A 22059-nucleotide genomic window follows, 5' to 3' on the forward strand; every position below is an offset into this window, starting at 1 on the left:
CCAACATTTACGTGTACAAATCTATCGGAAATGTTTCAACCCGTCGTATTTCCTTCAGAACACACGCGTCTCCCCGTGTTGAGGGGACAATGCGGAGAGGCGGTAGCGATGATTACAGAGGACATTCCTCTGCCACTGCACCCCGTGTAGCAGCGCACGGCCACGATGGGGGGAGCGGGACTCGAACCCGCGACCCCAGGGCTCGGAGGCGGCGGGGCGGTGCCTGAGCCGGGGGGCGGAGCCTGCGGCGGGGGGCGGAGCCTTCAGCGGACGGAAGTGCTGCGGCGGAAGGGGCGGGGCGCGGCGCTGAGGGGAGCCGGCCGGGGGCGGCCATGAGCTCGGAGCAGCGGCGCGGTTGGGCCCGGGGCGGCGATGGCGGCCCCGCAGCCTCCTCCTCGGCCGGCGGGCACGGGGGGCGCGGCGGGGGCGGCGGGGGAGGCCGGGGGCGGCACCCCAGCCACCTGAAGGGCCGCGAGATCGGGCTGTGGTACGCGCGGAAGCAGGGCCAGAGGAGCAAGGAGACGGACCGGCAGCAGGTGGGGGCCGGGGGGGCGGCCGGCGGGGCGCTGCCTGACGCGGGGGTGACGTCACGGGTCGTGCGAGTGACGTCACGGGCCGCGGGGGTGACGTCGCGGGTCGGGGTGACGCCGCGCTGTGCTGTCCGCAGCGGGCCGTGGTGCGGATGGACGAGCGCCGCGAGGAGCAGATCGCGCAGCTGCTGACGGCCGTGCAGAGCAGGAGCGAGAAGGAGCCCGACGCCATGTCCTGGTGGTCCGGGGACGAGGACGGGTAAGGATCCTGGCTGGGGGGCGCTGACCGTTGCTGCAAGGCTCCCTCCCGGGCTGCTGGGGAGTTTGGGGTGTTACGGCTTTACCCAGAGTCATAAAACCCTTTCGCTGATCCCCAGGCCCACAGCAGGGGATTTGTGTATCGGAGTGACCAAGTTCCCGTGGCCTCTGGGAGTGCTCATCCACAGGTGGCGTTTGTCATCCTTCCTCTGGTGCTGGGAGGTTTTCTCAGCCTCTGTGAAATAGGGCCCATTCTTGACGCCTTTTCTGCAAGGATTTAAGTAGGCAGTGAGACGGGGAGGTCATGTACCTTGCCTTCAGTGCGCTGGGTTGATGGGTTTGGGTTTTGGTGAAAGATCTGGCTACGGGGTGGTGGTTCTGACAGGCCGTTAAGCAGCAGTTCTCTGGAGATGTTCCGTTAGTACGTTAGCTTTAATGCAAAAGAACACATTACATTTGAAGATCCTGTTGTATGTTTTTTGATCCCATGACCCTGTTGTACGTTTCTTTGTCTTTTACAATGTACACCACGCTGCCTTCAGCTTAGGGCTCAAAAAACTTGGGGATGTAATGTCTCAAAAACAGATCTGCCTGGAGTGGTTCAGTGAACTTTTCAGTGGACGTTTCTCAGTGGCCAAACATATATTGGGTAACCTTTGAAGCTTCTGTTCTTTGCCATTATTTCAGTAATACTCCAGAACAGCCCGCAAAAGTGAAACCAGAGGTGGAAAAAGCTCCTATCAAACAGAGACCAGTCTTGGAAAAAACATTCCTTGATCGGGATGTGGAATACCTATTTGAAAAAAATCAGCAGGATACAGATTTAGATGAGCAACTTAAAGAAGATCTAAGAAAGAAGAAGTCTGATCCTAGATATATTGAAATGCAGGTACTTTCCCATGAGTTAAAAAGAAAGCTTTTGGTTTTGAACATTAGACTGTCAGTGATAATTTCTGATTGTTTAAAATCCAAAATTTTAAGTATTTGCATTGTATAGTTGGATGTGTATTTTCTGTTCTCTTTTTTAAATAGACTTTTATCTCTGCGTTTGTGTGTAAAATTAAAAGTAGGGCAATAGGCTGTGAAGGAACAACTCTTCAAAATGTAGTTGAGGTTATTGTAATGGCAGTGTATAAAGCCGTACAAGGAAACGGTTTTAGCACCTCTCAAATGGGAAGCCTGCTGTTCGAGGCCTTAGTCTTTTAACTGCGTATGTTGGCCTCTTTGTGTACGGAACTGTTGGTGTTAAATATTTCTGGTACGTTTAGTGAAACTGAGAACATGCATGGAATTAAATTTATTTCTAGTGGGCCTGTTCAGTCTTGGGTGAGCAGCTTGTCGTGTTATTGGTCTGTTTCATCTAGATCATGGATGAAATCTGTTAATATTACTTCAGTGTTGAAGTAATTTTGAAATAAAGTTTGAAAACATGTACTGTTGCTTTTTCTTTTCTCAGAGATTCCGAGAGAAACTCCCTTCGTATGGGATGAGACAGGTAAGCATGTGTTTAATTTGAAGAAAGATTCATGATTTGTGGAGGTGCTGCAGCTTTCAGAAGTTTCAGTATTACTGGAAACAGATGGGTATATGGTTGTTGTGATTTATTTATTTTTTTTTTAAATTCACAGTAGTAGAGAATTACCAAAGTACTTCTAAAATCTGTTTTTGACCATAATACTTGCAAATGTTTTCTTTCTCTGGAAACAGGAACTTGTAAACCTTATAAATAATAATCGAGTAACTGTGATAAGTGGTGAAACCGGCTGTGGAAAGACTACACAAGTCACGCAGTTCATCTTGGATGACTACATAGAGCGAGGGAAGGGGTCTACCTGCAGGATCGTTTGTACTCAGCCTCGGAGGATCAGTGCTATCTCAGTAAGTTCCACTTTGACAAGCTGACTAACTTATTTCTTACGGTTGTAGGTGTGTTTCTTTGTTGTCATCCCCACCGTAAGTCCAGATAAAATTACTGTCTTAGGATTTTTGAACAAAAACAGATCTTTTTCTACTGGGCCTAAGCTACAGGGCAAGTTTATTAGCTGAGTATACAATCTGGTAGATTATTTGAAGTTAAGATCTGGAAAAAATCCAAATGACCAGATAGATACTGTGTACCTCTCAAAGAAACTGATCTATTTTTGGATGTTGTCACACTAATGGTAAAGTTCAAGATAAGCATTCCGCCTGCAGTGGACAGGAAAGGTTGTTTTTTGTGTATTCATTTTCAGTCTTAATTGATGCTATTGCAAATAACAATTTTATTAATATACACTAATTCGATACTTCGTAAGTTTTGGTAGTGATTAGAGTACTGGTGCTGTATGCCTCCCTTTTCCTTGAATGTAGGCATGGTTTATATTGGTGGCTTTAATGGACTGGGCACTGCATATGTGAAGTAAGATAAACAGTAGTGTTGTGTAGCCCTTTAGAAATGTATTAAAGAGCAAGAAAGAACTTGGCTTTTCAGTGCACAGTAATTGCTCTTCTTTATAGTTAAGGATCCAATGAGTATAGAACATCACTCTCCATGAGGAAAGCTGGCCGTACTGAAAGGGGTGGTGCATTCTGGAGGAGTGTACTGCTGATGCCTAGGTGGTTGTGTTTTTCTAAAACGTGTCTTGGGTTGCTCATCTGTTCTTGATTTGCAGACAGGAAACGCTGCTCTCAAGGAAAGGGAAAAGATGTTTTTCATGGTGTTCTGTTGTTTACATTGCATCTTGGTTCTAGGTGTTTCTTACTGATGAGTAGCTAAATCATGGATCAGCCTTGTGTGTTTTGTTTTTTTTTTTTTTAATGAGCTGTTGTTTTTTTGAAGGTGGCTGAGAGAGTTGCTGCTGAAAGGGCAGAAGCATGCGGTAATGGCAAGAGTACAGGATATCAGATTCGTCTTCAGAGGTAAGAGGCTCTCTTGACAGTTTTTGTTCCTTCATGTAAAGTGGTATCGACTCAAAACGAAAAAACTGCAAGGCAGTTCTTAACACGGGCAAACACTTTTATTCTCTTGTTTTCTCCAAAAGACATTCCTCTGAATAGCTGGTACAGGTAATAAAGTTTTTGAAAAATACTCAAAAAGTTTGAGCATGGTTATAATATTCTGTGTAGCATGTAAATGAGTGGTTTGAGGTTGTTACGCGAAGTCAGTTCTGAATTTCAGGCTGGCAGGATTGGTTAGCACTAAGCTGTACTTTCACTAGTAAGTCCTTTTTTCAGTTCTTCTGAAAGGTTTTGCTATACACAGAGGTTAAAAGCGATGTCCCTAATCAATTAATTTCAAGGAGAAATTAAAATGTTAAAGGAGAGAATGCTATAAACTATATTTCTGGGTAGAATTATGTATTTGTTACCTAATGAGTAATTCCGTTAAGGTCAAGTAATAAATTTAGTCTTGTTAACAAGAGTTCATAGACCTAGTGCCATAGAACAAAAGTTACTATGCTTGCAGTGATTTGTAATTTTAAAAAATTACCTGGGATGTAACTAGCAAACAACGAAACCTCACTTACCACTGATGGAAAAACTGCTGGTGAGAGATGACAGTTCAGTCCTTCCAGCACTTTAATTTGAAGCACTAGTTTATGGAATCTCATTTCTGTTTTCTTTAATGTTTAATCAAGAATGTTACAGTGCTGTGTATGACACAGCTGTCATCTGTGCTGAGTTCAGATGGTTGTGAGAATTTGGAGTCAGCAGATCAGTGCAGAAATGATGAGAAATGAAGTCAGAGGTTCCGTCAGGCTACAAGTAGTTAATTTCCCATCACCAAAAATGCTGTGACTCTGTCCAAAACCCTTGTTCTCTCAGCTGAACTGTGAACAAGTTCAAGAATGAGGCATACTTCATAATGTCTGTAACAACTACCTGTGTTTTAATTTTTAATTTTTTATTAAGTACTTTGTAAAATAAAGAAGAGAACTGAAGAATTCTTGATGTATTTCTTCCAGTCGGTTACCGAGGAAACAAGGCTCAATTTTATACTGTACCACAGGAATTGTCCTACAGTGGCTTCAGTCAGATAAGTAAGTTTTCCTGTTTTATTAGAAACTAAATGCAATTATCGAATGACTTGACTAATGACCTGTTCTTGTTAGTCTCTGCTCTATTTTTTACTTCTGCTAAAAGCAAATGTTTAATTTTTTGTTCTTCTGTTTCAGGCATTTGTCCAGTATTAGTCATGTAGTCCTTGATGAAATTCATGAAAGAAATCTTCAATCAGATGTTTTAATGAGCATTATTAAAGATCTTTTGAATGTCCGTTTGGATCTGAAAGTAATACTGATGAGTGCTACTTTAAACGCAGAGAAGTTTTCTGAATACTTTGGTAGGTTAAATGCTTCCTATGAATTTTCCTTCTAAGTGAGATAGGCTTCTATGGCATAATGCAGATGTCAAATTTTAGGATTGCTTTTAATAAAAGGAATTAATGATGTAATTTTTTGCAAATTTTTTGCTGCTTAGAAATGACGTATGCCTTTCTCAACAGATAATTGTCCAATGATTCACATACCTGGGTTCACTTTCCCAGTGGTGGAGTATCTTCTTGAAGACGTAATTGAGAAGTTGAGGTAAGTGTATTTTCTCAGCATCAGTATAGATAGTATTTAGTTTGTTTTTCATTTTATTTAGTATGTCTTTTTGAAGATTATCTCAGTCTACATAGCCTGTTGAAAAATTAGTTGTGGTTTTCAGGAGTAAACTTGTTGGACATCTTGTTGCAGAAAACCTTTTGAGGGAAGTTCGGTAGCTTTTACAGTAAAAGGCTTGTAGCAACCTGGAAATGTTGGTTTGGGGCGAGAACAACTTGTGTTTTGTCTTTCAGTGTGGTGAATTTTCAGGTGGATAAATTAAGCTCGTCTTTGATGTTTATTTTTTACTTGTTTTCATGCTTACTGGAGATGGTACCTATCATTTCTGTAATTAAAAAAAAAAAAAGTCTTAGAGGAAAGTTCTAGAATCCTACGTGTATTATATGGTACAGCTAAAGTACTGTATATTGTCCACAGTTTAGAAAACTCCCATGCAGCTGGATTAAATTACTAGTTTCTAAATTTATTTTCTATTTAACTTTAAAGGTATATGCCAGAAAACACAGACCGTCGGCCACGGTGGAAGAAAGGCTTCATGCAAGGGCATATAAGCAGACCAGAAAAAGAAGAAAAAGAGGAAATCTACAGGGAACGATGGCCAGAATACTTAAGGCAGCTGCGGGGCAGGTTGTTCTCACTCTTCTGCATTAAGTGTTGTTAATTTAATGAACATTTTAATATGTTCCTTAAACCTCAAGAGTGGTTTAAGACTAAGCTAAATAACTTTGCCTCTTCAGCACCCAGCAGAGACTCTGTGCTTGAGACATTCTCTTTGCCAGCATTTGACTGCTTTGCTATCTGAATAAGTGGGTTACTTAGGTAGCCTGGCAAATTTATTTCAGGAACGGCATCTTTCTTTCCTTCTCCTGTCTTATTTTACCTCTGCAGTTTGTGACTTCCTATATATCCAGCTTCACAGCAATAACTAATACAGGTGGCTCTGTTTTACCTCCCTTTCCTAAGGGAGCAAGTCCTCGGTGCTCTCTGTTCTATCCCATGTTCTACTTGTCCTTTTCTACTTCTCCGTCCCTTTCTCAGACAGGTCTTTGGAACAATCTGGTAATTGGTACTAGGTTTCATGAAAAGAAAGGGCTGAACAGATGAGATGCCTTCTGTGCTTACTGTGAGGGAGAGATAAATTGAAGGGTAAACTCAGATTACTTAGATCCTAGATAATTCATGAGATCCATAACCCAAAAATGTCATGTAAATGCTCCAAACACAGTTCAGTCATAATTCTTAAACTTACTATTCTAAACTGGCAATAATTGAACTAAAATAAGTCTCCAGAGCAGCATGTCTGTTCAGTTGTACCTACAAAGAAAGACGGAAATTGAGCAGTAGTAGGTTACACAGATGAGTGATTGCAGAACCTTACAGCAGAGATGAGTGCATGACTTTGTACTAGCAAGTAACCAATCTGCATGCTCTTGTTGCCTGTAGGTACTCAGCGAGTACTATAGATGCCTTGGAAATGATGGACGATGACAAGGTTGACCTTGACCTTATAGCAGCACTTATCAGACACATTGTTTTGGAAGAAGAGGTATGTTTCTGTGTCCTATCAGCATGTTCTCATGCTATGACTGAATTGTGGTCAGTGGCTGGTGGAGAAAGTTAAAGCTGGTGGTTATTTTGGTCTATTACATGCATATAAGGAAGAGGTTTTTTTTTTTTTTTTTTTTTTTTTTTTTTTTTTGTTATTAGTTTTATTTTCTGTTTTCTCAAAAGTAATCTAACAGCTCTAAATACCCAATTGCTATTTAAGCCCCGAGTTTAGAATGTGGTCAGACAGTGTTTTTTGCAACAGATTCCAGGTTTAAAAGGTAGCACGTATCTAAGTTCTTGAATAACAGTTGTAGGCGTTAACGATAGCTATGCATGTAAAAAGCTTGGATAACTTGCATATATATTCAATATAGTAATTTCAGACTTTTTTGTTCTAAAGAGACTATAAATCTTTTGATGATAGTGGAGATTGACTCAAATAAAACAGGATAGAAGTCTGAAGGTTTGGGTTCCATTTAACTCCGATTGCAGCTTCTTTTCCTTGGGATAAGCTTTTAAATGTCTTCATACACATTAGTCATCTGATGAAAACTAGTGTAATTGCACACGAATTTTTAACTCTTAGTTCTTCTTCTGACTGCATGTGTTTATCTTGTCCAAGGTAGTACTTTTTGGGGTGTGTAGTAAAACCTACGGTTTGTGAAATAGCTGTAGAAAACCAATCTGAGAACCTCTTCAATGTACAACTAAATGTTTTACATCTAGGAGCTTCCCTATCAGGAATGACAGAGAGAGGGCACAGCACTGCTTAGAGTTGATATCCAGTCCCTCATATCTACAGTATGTCATGGGCTTTAAATGGTTTTCTGCCTGAGTAATCTGAATGTAATTTAGCAGTTGTGAAGATGAGAATTTTGCTAGGATATATAAAAATTCAGTCACATTTACCAAATGTGTAGCTAGGAGATTCTTCCTACTTACAGCGTGTCACGCTTTGTAGTTACTCCGCTTTCATTAGTAGTTGTCCCTGAATGTACTTCAGATGTAATGACAACGCAACTAGTTAATTTTTAATGTAAGAATGCTTGAGATCTTTACTCACCTACACGTTTAGGTTTCTGTGAGGCTCTGACCAGTATAGTAACTCTTACATAGTCTTTATTTCAATTTGTAGCTTCTTTTATGTTGTTTTAGAGGAGGTAGTTCTTGAAATATAAAACTACCAGATTCTGAAGCTGAAGATCCTAATTAGAGTCCCAGTAAAAGGTTTTTTACATAATACTGTTAGGTACATTGTTATCAGAGGGTTTCTGTGCTTGAAGCAGTAAGAAACTTGAAAGAATAACTTCTGTTGCCATAGGGAATATACGTAGGTTACACCATAGCCTGAAGTTTTATATTCATTTATGTGTTCAAAAACATCTCTGGAAGAGCTGACATTGTAGCTTGAGTCACTGAAGAAAATTCTGATAATTGAGAATGCCAAATTACTTAATATTTCAATTGATAGAGTATTTAAGCTGTGGATAATGAGGATGACTTACTGTTTTTTATTTTGTTCTTTGTTGAAAATTACACTTTGTTTCTTCGAGGTTTAACTGCAGCTCAAAGTCGTACAGTGTTTAAAATGCTGCAGGCCAAAATGTCGAAAAGGAAGTTTTTGTTTATTAAGTTCAGATAAATGTGTAGCAAGACAAACTTTTCTGTAGTAAACAAAGTATTTCAAGTTGTAGTCAGTGAGGTTTCAGGTATCACTTACTTGAAATATATGTATCAGTATGCAAGTAGGTGATATTTTGCATAGCATGTAACTTACTGTAACCTGTTTCCTTTCCCATTCACTTCTTTTATATATAGGATGGTGCAATTCTAGTGTTTCTTCCAGGATGGGACAACATTAGCACTTTGCATGATCTCTTGATGTCACAAGTCATGTTTAAGTCAGGTAAAAACAATTTTATGTGCAAGTTTAGCAGCAGCATTAGTGGCAAACTTTTATTTTTGCCTATGTTTGCTGGTATTGCACTGGACTTTTCTTCTTCCCTCCTTCCCTTTCAAAATGATTGCAGTGTGTTCGGCTTTTTGTTTTTTTACATAGCTACAGTAACTTCCATCCAAAACTAAATTCTTTCTTCATTCTGTGTTAATTTCTTATTTTTGCTTGACGCTTAAGCAACTTCTCTCTAATACTTTGCTGATGGGTTCTTTTAAATTCTTTTTCCTAGATGCCTTTTAATAGGACAGTAAAATATCCTATGCCTATCCTATATGCTTTATTTTGTCTTGTTTGCATACCTCATGTTCAGCTAACTTGTCCTAACTATGCTTTTGACTATTCAGATAGTCTTACAATAATTCATGTTGTGTATATTCCACAGATAGAGAATTATTGAAAACCAGAGGAGAATGTCAATTTAATAAGTAAACTTGAATAGTTATTAAATAGTTAATTTACAATTGAATATATTATGTTCTGTACAGTAATTTGTATTCACCAAGATATCATATCATAATACAACATGGCAAATTCTAAAGTAAAAAGGTATAAAGGAGTTTATTATGTGAGTTTTATGTTTTACTAGCTTTTGGGGGAATCTTCTGCAGAATAACGTAATGATTTTGTATCCCAGAGAAGCTTAGGTAGCTGGCGGCTACCAGAGAAGCTTATTGTAGCTGGTGGTTAGTTTATTCAGTTTATATTATTCGGAGCTTCTAGCATATACGCCTGTATTTCAGAATGTGTCATCTGCACGTAACACCAATGTATCGAACATTGCTAACAAATAGCAAAAAAATAAAAATAATTTAAAAAATAATAATAATTAAACTATGCTACTATGCCATTATCTACATGGTAAAAACCAACTCAGAATAAGAAATGGAAATAGTAAATTTACTTGCAGCATATTTTCTCTGTTCTGTATTCTTGATTTCCTGTGTAACTAAAGTATCTGTGCTTACTCTGTATCTTCTACTGATTTTAATTTTCAGATAGGTTTATTATCATACCTTTACATTCATTGATGCCTACTGTTAACCAGACTCAGGTATGCTTGTCTTTTATTATTATGCAATAACATAATATTTTGCAACTACCAACAATTTTAATTGAGTGTATGTTTGGTTTTGGCAAACATATAAATGGGCCATGGATAATTACAGGTGTTTAAGAAGACCCCGCCAGGAGTAAGGAAAATCGTGATTGCTACCAACATTGCAGAGACTAGGTAAATAGCTAGCTATGCAGACCAAAAAAAAACCATAATTTTGAGAAAATTAAAAAATAAGCCTGTTTAACTTTTTTTCAAAATGCATTTGAAATATTTGTATCATAGATTTATAACACTTTCAATTCTGATACATCTGTAGACTGAGCTGGAATTCTCCTTTGAGAGTTGTTTAAAAAAATCAAAACATGGATGATCTATAATGACTTGCAGTTGTTGTACATAATAAATGTGAGCTGCCTGTCCTCTACAGACTTTATAACTGCATATAGTGACTCTATAGTGCCAGACCTAGGAGAATAAAACAAGCTTGCTCTTGAACTGCTTAGTAACATTCTTCTTAATGAAATTCCAAGCGCAGAATTTTTTTAACTTTTGGCTTGCAGCTTGGGAGGGGGTAAAGAGAAGCTAAACCTTTCTAAGATTCTAGGCTAAGTTTGCAAAGATGAAGAGTTGCATTTTTTTTTTTCTTCTTCTTTTAAAACAGCATTACAATAGATGACGTGGTATTCGTTATAGATGGTGGAAAGATAAAGGAAACTCACTTTGATACCCAGAACAACATTAGCACAATGGCAGCTGAGTGGGTTAGTAAAGCTAATGCCAAGCAAAGGAAAGGTCGAGCAGGAAGGTAAGAATAATGGCGAGTTAGAAAACTTTTGTGATGTTAAGTTTCAGTCTGTCTTGGAGCTCATGTGTGCTGAAGGTAGTACTTTGTTAATCCCATGTTTGGAAGCAGATACTAGCACAACTCTCTTGTACTTAGGGAAAGAATGGTTTGTTGTTTTCCTAAGAAACTGACATAACTTGTGCTGCATTTCAGTCATGAGTGTCCTTCCTTATTATAGAAGAATAAATCCTGCATTTTTTTCAAATTTGATAATGTTTGCATTCACACCTCGCTTATGAGGCTATGATACATTAAAGTGAAAATTGCCTTCAAATTAAATTTTAAATAATTTGGTATATATCTAAGAAATATTCACTCCCCCGCAAAATACCTTGTGGAATTTCTTTTGTTCAGATGTACAGTTCTTCTCTGATCTCCTCATTGTTCCCTTTGAGTAGTTAATTGGAGACTTCTGCATTTTCTATGCCTTTGTTTTCCTGTTGATGGGTCTATATTTCTGAAAGCTGAAATGGCTATTGCAATTGAATACACTTCAATTCTAATTCCCTGAAGTGTTTTGGAAAGCTGCTTATAAATGAACACAGTCATAATGTCACAGTGTCGTAGAAAAAGCATGCATTTATTTCTTCAAATATGTTGTAGAGTTCAACCAGGTCACTGTTACCATCTATACAATGGGCTCCGTGCTAGCCTTCTAGATGATTATCAGCTACCTGAGATCTTGAGGACACCTTTGGAAGAACTTTGCTTGCAGATCAAGGTAAGCATATGCGTCTTCAAACATGTATACTAGTGACATTTCTGTTGGAATAAGAGCTTGAGAGATTAAATCAATGCAACTCTGAGGTTAGAGTTGTCTTCAAGTCTAAATTCTGTCACAGCAAAAGCACAATATATGCTATTAGTAAGTGCGGCGATTATTTGCAGAATGGTACCAAAACCGAGAAAAATATATTGTCTGGTATAAATAAAAGCTGAACTCTAACACAAATGTGAACACGTTTTTTTCCTCCAAAAATGTTAGATCAGAGTTGCTTCTGTGAGAATGCCAGGGAGCTGAGAGAGAAGGCTTCTTAAAACTACCGTTTGGTAAAATTCTTCTAAAACTGACATGAGTGACATTTCTTTTTTGGAAGTTTGCATGGAATTCCTATGCATGCATAAGGAATACCACATGCAACATACTGAAGAATAGATGTTTAAAATTTCATCACTAATATGTCTTTATTTTGTCCTTACTTCTTAATTATTGAAATCCTAATTCAAGCTGTGAGCTATTCACACCTTTTGTAGCTAGTGTGATCACTGCTTATTGATTTTTAGGTGGGTAGCCGTCTTTATTCTTTTTGTTTTTTTTTTCTTTCAGATTCTAAAGCTTGGAGGAATTGCTTATTTTCTGAGCAAACTAATGGATCCGCCATCTCGTGATGCTGTAATGTTGGCCATAAATCATCTGATGGAGCTGGTAAAGTATTATTTAACATACAGTTTCATGCAAGGAAAAGTTTGTTTACAGCCATGTTATTACTGCATTGTTTGTTATCAAAGACCATTCTGATTGTACAGGTCTAGACATTTGAATCCCTTATTATGCAGACTCTGTATCTCTAGGCTATGCAGCGTCCTGTATCTTGACTGAACAGAGGAAATAAACTTCAAATATTGAAGTTTACTTTGTATTTGAATATTGAATATTTATATTGTATGTTGAAGTGGTATTTCTGTCCCAGTTGGATTAGTGAAGAATTTATTTCTGGGGGTAAGTAAGGCAGATAGGAACAAGGTCTCTCATATGTCAGTGCCCCTTTGGATGTTGGGGCAGGAGAGATCAATGAGCTGTTCGTACTACTGACTTTTTGCCTGGTATTAATTATACAAACCAGTTGTAGCAATAAATTGCAATGTCTAATTTAGATGAAAGGCACTATGCAGACTGATTGTCATAATTCTATTAATGTTTAGATGACATTCAGTGATACATCTGTTGTTCTGTGACAAGGCTGTATAGTAGCAAAGAGAAGAGTAAATGAAACAAGAAGTGATACTGAAGGGATAGGAAATACACAAGTCCAAACGTAAGCTTGATCAGGAGAAGACACTGAAGTGTTAATTAGTCTTCATACTTCGGTCCAGAAAGACACTGAGCCCAGTAAACCACTTGAAACACAATTAAAGATGGTTGCTCTTTATTGTATCTGTTGAATGTTTCTGTTTGTAATTTGCACGATCACTTTCCTGTCTGACCGTACTACAGTTAGCTGCATCCTCCACACTGCAGTTATGACTTTGTGTTTTGTTGGTTTTTTTTATGACAGAATGCTTTGGACAGACAAGAAGAGCTGACTCCACTAGGTGTACATTTAGCACGATTACCAGTTGAACCACATATCGGAAAAATGATTCTCTTTGGAGCTTTATTCTGTTGCTTGGATCCAGTCCTTACGATTGCAGCAAGCCTCAGCTTCAAAGACCCTTTTGTCATTCCTTTGGTAAAGTTTCTAAGAAGAGCATTACAGATAAGATTTTAAGATCCTCATAAGAATATTAGGATGCTACTGAGATGTTGTAGTTTAAAATAATTTTAATCCTACTTTCAGGTTAATTACATGTTTATAAGTACTGTTTGCCTTACAATAATTAATAGCATGTGTTTTGCTTACAGAATATTGGAAGTAGCATCACTTTTTATGTATGTTCCATACAAAGTATTGCTGTATGTATGTACCCTAGTTAGGGAAGGTGAGCTAGAAGGAAGAATGGTCTGTCAGTCAGGAATATTTTATAAGTTCTAATTGTTCATAGGGCAAGGAGAAAGTAGCAGATGCAAGAAGAAAGGAATTGTCAAAGAATACAAAAAGTGATCATCTGACAGTGGTAAATGCTTTCACGGTAAGCATGTTTTAACGTTCTTTCCTTCAGAAATTTTGGTTTAGGTGTTATGCTTTAATCTAAAGAAAAATCTGATCAGTGTATGCTCTGAAGTATTTCTTGGTTTCTACAGAAACAAAACAAAATTAATTTTCACCCTTCTATTGTTAAGGAGTCTTGTCCAGGCTCAGTAACCTAATTTCTTGTGGATATGCTGGTGGAAATGTAAATTCATGGTAACATTACTTTCTAAACATGTATTTGATGAAGAATGAACACAGTAGAACTTCTTGGTGGCAGTTGTGCTATAAAAATCCCCGAGTCATTAGCTCTTGACCTTCCGGCACCTGCAAGAGGCTGGAGTGGGCTTCAAAAGCATTGGAGACTTAGAAAAGACTTAGAGACTTAGCTGTGTAGCACAAGACTGTTAGTAGCAACAAATGAAGTTCTGACAAACTTGGCTAGATTTTGCTCCTCACCATGGGAAAACTAAGTTTTCAATTCAAAAATGTTGTGTTTTTCTGCTCTGTGCCATATGTGTATAGGTGTGTGGAGATACATACACATATGTACATAACATAATACAAAGAGATGAAAGGGTTTGCTTTCTCTCTTAAGGAGATAAATGTAACTTTGTAATGACCTACGTTTTTTTTGGTCTGTCCTTATATAGTTAATATTTTTAGTATGTGTTCACTTAAATGCCTTTGAACTATGGTATGAATTTCTAGGGCTGGGAAGAGACTCGGCGCCGTGGATTCAGAACTGAGAAAGACTACTGCTGGGAATATTTCCTGTCTTCAAATACACTCCAGGTAACATCCTGATGGTCTGAAAATGGAGGAATACATCTCTTGGGGAAGGGGAGGAGCCTTTTGGCACAGCATAATTCTGGGACAATTTTTATTTCCTATAGATGCTTCATAACATGAAAGGACAATTTGCTGAGCATCTCCTTGCAGCTGGATTTGTGAATAGCAGAGACCCCAAGGATCCCAAATCTAATACCAACTCGGGTAAACAATAGAAGAAAACAGAAAGCTTTTGAGTCAAATTCTCAATTTGCAGAACTGCATTACTTACTTTGCTGTCTTTTACAGATAATGAGAAGTTGCTCAAAGCAGTCATCTGTGCTGGTTTATATCCAAAAGTTGCAAAGATTCGGCCAAGCTTTAGCAAAAAGAGAAAAATGTAAGGATTTGGTACAATGCTGGTTTGTGTTTCAAGTATTTTCTAAATTAGGTAGCTTGGCTAACTTCCTAACTTCCTGGGTATGTAACATAGAAGCACCAAGCTAGGAGTGGTCACTGTGCCTAGAATTAAAAAGAAGAACAAACAAAACAAGTGATTATTTCTGTGGTAGGTGTAAGAATAGGTAGTCAAAATTCTACATCAGATCTCTTAATTTAGATCCATCTGCAGCTGGCACTACCAGTCAGTTGATTCTCCATTTTGAACCAAGTCCACTGTGCTTCAGTCACCTCAAGGATGCATGTAAGAGTAAGCTTGCAAATGTGGTGGGAGATTCCATGTCACTGCATCTTAGCCGCATGGTGGAGCCAGGTATAAGTCAGCTGCCAGGAAGGTTCAGTGCCTCGTGTCTTTTCCACTTGAGAGAACAACAGGGTTTATTAAGGAGGTGAATTTAAACTTAAGCACAGAGGTAGGCGTATCTGAAAATTAATACTGTAGATTCAGTTGCAATCTTTTGAGGAAAGAAATAGAAGTTCCTTCAAATGTCCTCGTTTAGGAGTTCAGAACACTGGTGGAGAATTGGAGGGTTTTTAACTTGGGATGTGGTTTTGCTGTTTTCAGTATCTTATTTCCATGGTAAAACTACTTTTTTTTTTTTTTTCAGGGTGAAAGTTTGCACTAAGACAGATGGAACAGTTAATATTCATCCTAAATCTGTTAATGTGGAAGAGACAGAGTTCCATTACAACTGGCTTGTGTACCATTTGAAGATGAGAACTAGCAGTGTATGTTGTGGTTTATATTTGTTATTTATTTTTGTAGCTCTTTAATGTGTTCGATCAAGGGATGTGAATAGTGTCTCTTACATGGCCCAGAAGGTATGCGCCAGCTTTGTTTGAAGCCTTCATGTTTTGGGTCACTTCTTGCACATGCAGTCAGGTTCTGTTCTGTGGGATCTTGGTGGTATTGTTCCACAAATGGCTGGTATATTAACTTCTGATAGATTCTTGCTTCTGCTTCTTTTTTTTTTTTCTTATTTTTTTTAAGGAAAAAAAGTTTGCAAGCTTTCTTTTTATTAGTTGGAGTTCAGTGCTTTCTGTGAAGGACTGTATTTGGAACCATTTTTGCTCCCATTTAATGTGATTTTATGTAACTGTTCCAACTGAGTTGCTTCAGATTTGTTTTGCAAATCTATGAATGACTGAAAAATGATCTGGAATTCTGTCTTGTGTTTCCTTAAGGGTTAGTGATGCTTTCAAGGATGACTGGACAATTTTGTTTTCTTGCAGATTTACTTATATGATTGTACAGAAGTCTCTCCGTACTGCCTCTTGTTCTTTGGAGGGGATATATCCATTCAGAAGGATAAAGATCAGGATACCATTGCTGTGGATGAATGGATTGTTTTCCAGTCTCCAGCTAGAATAGCACAGTTAGTTAAGGTAATTATATTTAATAATATATACAGAAATCTTAGTTTAACAGTAACTCTTCCTAGAGTTTTTTTTTTTATATTTGATGTTGCTGCTGAACTATTGATGTATTGCTATAGGGAGGTAACAAAATGTTTTTAATGTATTCCCAGTAAGCATGTGAAGTATACACAGTAAATGAAAGGTATCTAACTGAAGGTTTGTGTATGAATGCAAATTAAAAAGTTGTAGTAAAAATAACATTCTGACCAGCTTGTTGTATCACATGATAAACTGGGCAGAAGTAAACACTGATGAACTCCCTTCTGTTTGCCCTTAGGAGCTGGCACTTGGAAGTTTTATTTATGTATTTGAGTTTCCAGTGTAATAGCTGGGCTGATGAGAATGAGGCTTGTTTTCCTTTTGCAGTGTTGGAAGGAAGGTACTCTTAAAGCTTCTGCTGAAAATTTCATGGGGATGTTGAAAAATAGTGGAGGCTTCAGGGAAGAGTCATAAGGTGGATTTAAAGGGCTTCTAAACATCTTACAGTAAGAGATTTGAAGAGCACAATTTCTGTAGTTACTGTAGCAAAAGCTGTAGGATGACCTGATCAGTCCATAAATAACCACGTGAATATGGAACATGAGGATGGGGCTTTTCAGCTGGCAATAATACTTTCCAGTGAAAAGAGGAGCTGAATAGAGCTTTGTTTATTAGATCCTAGAAATTGCATCTGACTTTCTCTTTCTTAATCCAAATATTTTTAGTCTCCTTAAAGAGTCAGCTAATGGATGAACAGGCCATCACATCCAGAGATCAGGTCATAAAAGGCAAAGCTGGTTTCTGAAAAGCAGCTTTTGATCCTGAAGGTAGCAGTGTTGAAATAAATTGATGTAAGAACAGCAGGCCTAAAGATTAGGAGAACAGAGAACGTGAGGGGTTTGAACTTACTGTGGTAACATTGTGTGGCTTTCTACTTGCCTGTCTCTTCTCATTCCAACAAACTTTTTGTCTGCAGAATTTAAGACAAGAGCTCGATGATCTACTACAGGAAAAAATAGAAAACCCACACCCCGTGGACTGGAACGACACTAAATCCAGGGATACAGCAGTACTGACCGCTATTATAGACTTAATCACAACGCAGGAGAATGAAAGTGCCAGAAACTATGCTCCACGGTTTCAGAACGAGCGCTATAGTTGACACACTTTCATCTGTGTTGGTAAAGCCGATATACTCACTTACTTTGTTTCATTTTTTTTATAGCATTTATTTAGCTAGAGGGAAAAACTCTTTTAGGGCAAGCAGGTAATTCCCTCGTACTGAAGATCAGTTATTTCAAAATAGTTGGTAATATCTGTATATGCATGGTATTCTGTGTTCATGGTAGCTTTTTAAATAAGAAAAAAATGCAATGTTAGCAATGTTAATTGGTGTATGTATTGTCCTTCCTCCGAGTCCTCTAAAACTGTAGCTTTTTTTTTTTAAATATTTGTTACCAGATTTGGGGGGGTGGGGAAGGGAAAGAAGCTAAAGTACTGCTTAATTGTGCTTAAACTGTTCTTGCTATTGGTAAAAACATCTCAGAAGATTTTTTTTTTTCTTGGGGGTGGGGAGTGATTACTGTGGTGTTGCAGCAGTTTTCTCACCAACGTTTCCACAGAAGGTAATGATAGCTTAACTAAACTAACTTGAAAACATGTTGTTGAATTTGTGCTGTGGGAGGAAAGTCTTCAGAAATACTCTCGCCTTCCATTCATCCCATTCAGTTCATCTTTTTTCACTTTCTGTACCCATCCATCATCAGTACTGATGGAAAAATTTAGACTACAGGACCTTCATGGTTATAAAAACTGATGGTGGAATACACTTTAAGGGTTCATTGTATTCTAATTTTTTTAAGCAATCCATGTATAGGTATAGTGTTACATTAAAATACTTTTCTTTAAAGTGTTATTTCATCTGCTCTTAGTTCTTAATGTTCTGACTGTCATTCTGTTTTGAATGCTTCCAAATACCTAAGGCCATTTGATTAATTATTCTTATTTTAGGATTTCAAGTGGGGTGATTTTGAGAGAACTAGTCTGGACCTGATGGGTGGGCATCAAACCAGGGCCTGAATAGTGCCAGCAGTTCAGCTGGCAGCCTCCTGTTACCTTCTGTTTGCTCTGCAGCCATAGTTTTATTATTTCCAGGTTTATCCTTGAGGAATAAAAAGCCTTTGCTTCTCATTTTGATGTTCTGCAAATGTAACCAACTTTCAGTTTTTAGAGGCTTTATGTTTTCTCTTGTGCTTGACAGAAATCGTCCCTGTGGCCTTTCTCATCCACCTGAATCATGGGCTCAGGAGGATTTATTCACTTTATTCGTGTTATCCTGAAGAAAACAGAACTAAAACAGGGGCACATCTTCCTGTCAGTTAATCCAGCATCAGCTGTATTTATCTCTGGTATATAAGGAACGCCACCCCTCTGATCCAGCATAGCTATTTTTTATACAACAGTCAGTTTGTGACTGGGCTGTACTTTCTCTTGGAATAAGAAGGAGCAGAGGAGGCCAGGTTTGTTTTTGGAGCATCTTCCTCTACCCTCTGAAAACCCATGGTGGGATTGCTGCTTGAACCCCAGGTGCTGGAGTGCTTGGGGTAGCAACCAGACCACAGCACACTGAGGTGGTTGTGGGTTGGTGTGGTCAGAGCCTTACTTACACAGTAACATGAAAAATGTGTAAATAATGATATGAGTTGTACTTTCCAGCTCAACCTAAAGCTTGGAGTGTAAGCAGCTGGCCTTGGGCAGGAGGGAAGGGCCTGGGGGCTGCTCTGTGGCAGCTGTCCCACTGCAGCCCCATGCCTTTCCCCAGTGCCTGCGTGCCCTTACCCTGCGGGTTCTCCCCTAACCCAGAGGTGAGGGGTCCTGGGCCTGTGCCTGGTCACTGCTCAACCCTCCTGTGTACAGGTAGGTCCATGAGAGATGAAGGAGGACACAGTAGCACTGTTTATCTTTACAGAACAGCAAAAAAACAAGCAAAGATAAGTTACAGAACAAATTTAACCTATCTGATAAGAATAACATTAAGGAACTATCACCTTAACAATCTGCAGGTCAAGAAAAATTGAAGCTTTTTTTTTTAGTAAGGATTTAAAAAGATTTTATTGATTGTTGTCCTATAAAATCATAACTGTCTTTAATTCCTGAAGAACTGTGTCTGAGAGTAGGAAAAATGGCTTTTAAAACATTATTTGGAAAGACAAGGTATGAAAAAATATATACAGTATTAAAAATCTGAATAAAATTAATGCCTGGATTTATACATTCAGTTTTGTTAAACATCTGCCTGTGTACAATAAACTCTTTGTTAAAATATTAGCAGTATTTTTACTATGTTAAATAAGACTTTGTTCAATTTACAGTTTATACCATTACCATTTTATCAGTCCACTTATAAATTAATTCAAAAGGCTGTAAAACCACTGTCAGACTATCAAGGTAAGGATTTTTGTACAAAATTATTGCCTAATCGACTTTCAATTGTTATAGAGGTACATGTTTATAAACAAAGTCACTCACAGATCACCATAGTACAGAATATAAACACCACCCTTTTAAAAAAAAAGACTGGGACTGTGACAAGAAGAAAGCCTTTGTACTATAACTTTTTGCCACCTTTTTATTTAGCAGGTATTGAAGCCTGTTAACTTACCAGCTTGTCCTTAAATGAAGGTTTTTATAGTACAACCTGTCACACGGATATACAGAAATGATGCACTGAACCTTACTTCATTTTTAGTGCATTTTCTTCACGCAATATTTAGTGGTTGTTTGTTTTTGTTTTTGTTTTTTCTGTGAAATTCCAAAGCTAAACTGCAGCTGCAAAAATCTAGGTGGTGCAGGTAGTGCAATGGTGAGAGGGCTTCTCGGGAGCTGAGATGTGTGTGGCAGCACCCAGCTGCCAAGCTATAGCACCAAGCTATAACCACGTTACCCCAGGGGCCGAGCTCTCAGCTCCCACGTCCTTCCTCAGTGGTGCTCTTACCTCGTACAGCGGAGATGAGCAGAGACCTGGCCGCTTAGGTCCCTACAGGTCTTACGGCTCCCTCTTTTTGTGCGTGTGGCTTCAACACGCTGACAAATGCTAAAGAGGAAGGTCAGTAAACTGAAGTTCAGTTGAACTTTTTGCCTCCACAGAAGGAAATAATCAATCTCCTCTAGCACAGAAGACCAAAAAGGAAGAAAAAAAATAAACAGAAGAATGTACTTCATGTTTTCTGCAGTCTCCATCAAAACCCTTGCTCTACAGCAATAACTTAATAGAAAGACCTAGCCAAACACCTGGAGAAAACTGAAACAAAATGGACACATTTCCAGCAGTTATACAATCCTTTAAAAAAATAAAAAAAAATCCTGTGAGTCCAGACACCTGAATTCTGAACCAGAGCAGTGGCATTTAAGACTCACAGTGATGATGCTAGTGGGAAAAACCACATTGTGTTATGCACAGGGCTACTTTTCTGCAGCTTGAAATTACTTTGTATTGAAAATAAGGTTTAAGCTTTAAAGGTGCAACCTACTGCAAGGTACTGGAAAAGCAACCATGCTGCCAAGAAGGCATTCAGAGGTAAAAGAGCTGTCAGAGTTGAGGACAGACAGCAGACACGAGACAGAAGGGTTTGTTCATTTGGCAAAGCCCATAAGCTTAAAAAAAATTACTGGAAGAAACACTGTAAGATACACCTGCCAGGAGGAGCTAAGAGAACTAACAACTGCTCCCACCAAGGCTGTTCTTAATGAAAACAAGCCCAAGTTGAGGCTGACAGTTGTGCTAAAATGGATCTGAGAACAAAGACCCTCAACGTCATTATGTACTTGGTACAGTTCGGTACTTCTTGCTTGCTTGCAGAAATCTCAACACCAGAGCACCAGAACACCTGAGCTGTGTGACTGAGTACCCACACCCAGTACCGGAGGCCACCACCACAAGCAGCACGTCTCTGGCTCTTACCTTGTGTCAGCTTCGCCCACGGAGATTGCAGCGATCTCATTCACTCTTAAATTAGCAAATCTGGCTCCTCCCTGGCTTTGTGCTGGAGAGGTAAGCCCTTCTGAATTACATGAAACAAGGATTCTGACACAGCTGGGAAGTATCCCCTTAAATCCCCAGTCCTGTACTGGGAGCGTACGGCTGCAGGTTCCAAGGAACAGGAACTGCCCCCCGCTGTTATGCTCCTGTTCACCTCCAGCTCAGCATATAGATGTGGTGAGTTTCTGGTGCTCGGTCTGCTACAGCAAGGCCCAGTTTTGAAAGAAAGCCAGTCAAAATGATCAAAAAAGAGTGGCAGAAGAGTAAGTAAAGAGCAGGGATGAAGGAACTGAAGTTGAAAGGGAAATCTGAGGAAAAAAAAATGCAAAGCTGATCTCCAGTGCCTAAGAAACTACTTCTAGTTGAAATCTGCTACAGTTCAAGCCAGGCATCAGTTCAGAGCTCTCAAAATGCAAACCAAAACGGGCTATCTGAAACATCAGTGCTCTGTTACCAGATTTTACACATCTGTGACCCACGTCTTCCATGTGAGAGCTGTAGTGCATGCAGCCATTCCCCGCTGACAGCAGTTAGTGCAAATCCTCTAGTACAGTATGAAGAAGCAAAAACCATCTACACATTTGTTTCAAGTCCAAGTAAGCGTCCCATCCGCTCCATGTTCTTGTCGATCGTGGCACGACACGTGATTTCCTTAGCACACTCCATGGGAAACCAGCCTCTTTCACCATCCCGCAGTCGTTCCCCTTCATACCAGCCTGCAGGCGTGAACAGACAGGGAGCAACAAACCTCTTCAAGTAATTTT

General features: G+C 39.0%; 2 protein-coding genes across 3 annotated transcripts in view; one reads left to right on the top strand and one right to left on the bottom strand.

The window, feature by feature from the left end:
- Window positions 1–332: 332 nt before the first annotated feature.
- Window positions 333–19238, top strand: DHX36 (DEAH-box helicase 36). 2 transcript variants are annotated; one of them, XM_032192879.1, is made up of 26 exons: window positions 333–536; window positions 668–789; window positions 1476–1677; window positions 2245–2283; window positions 2496–2666; window positions 3607–3686; window positions 4733–4807; window positions 4943–5109; window positions 5272–5353; window positions 5861–6001; window positions 6818–6920; window positions 8741–8828; window positions 9875–9930; window positions 10046–10110; window positions 10598–10741; window positions 11384–11501; window positions 12108–12206; window positions 13057–13230; window positions 13544–13630; window positions 14341–14424; window positions 14526–14625; window positions 14710–14800; window positions 15468–15588; window positions 16093–16245; window positions 17234–17438; window positions 18518–19238. In XM_032192879.1, the coding sequence occupies exons 1-25, from the start codon at window positions 333–335 to the stop codon at window positions 17417–17419; spliced, it is 2952 nt and encodes a 983-aa protein (XP_032048770.1). In that variant the 3' UTR covers window positions 17420–17438; window positions 18518–19238. The 2 variants fall into 2 exon arrangements, with proteins under 2 accessions (XP_032048770.1, XP_032048769.1); XM_032192878.1 differs by lacking the exon at window positions 18518–19238 and having other exon boundaries at window positions 17234–18172.
- A 946-nt stretch (window positions 19239–20184) lies between these two features.
- The window catches only part of ARHGEF26 (Rho guanine nucleotide exchange factor 26), a 48199-nt gene continuing 46324 nt past the window's right edge, over window positions 20185–22059 (bottom strand). The window contains exon 14 of the mRNA XM_032193304.1: window positions 20185–22011. Within this exon, the coding sequence (XP_032049195.1) occupies window positions 21869–22011 (143 nt within the window). The 3' untranslated portion in view covers window positions 20185–21868. The remainder of the gene's footprint in view (window positions 22012–22059) is intronic.

The sequence above is a fragment of the Aythya fuligula genome, chromosome 9 (genome assembly GCF_009819795.1).
Source record: "Aythya fuligula isolate bAytFul2 chromosome 9, bAytFul2.pri, whole genome shotgun sequence".
NCBI lineage: Eukaryota > Metazoa > Chordata > Aves > Anseriformes > Anatidae > Aythya > Aythya fuligula.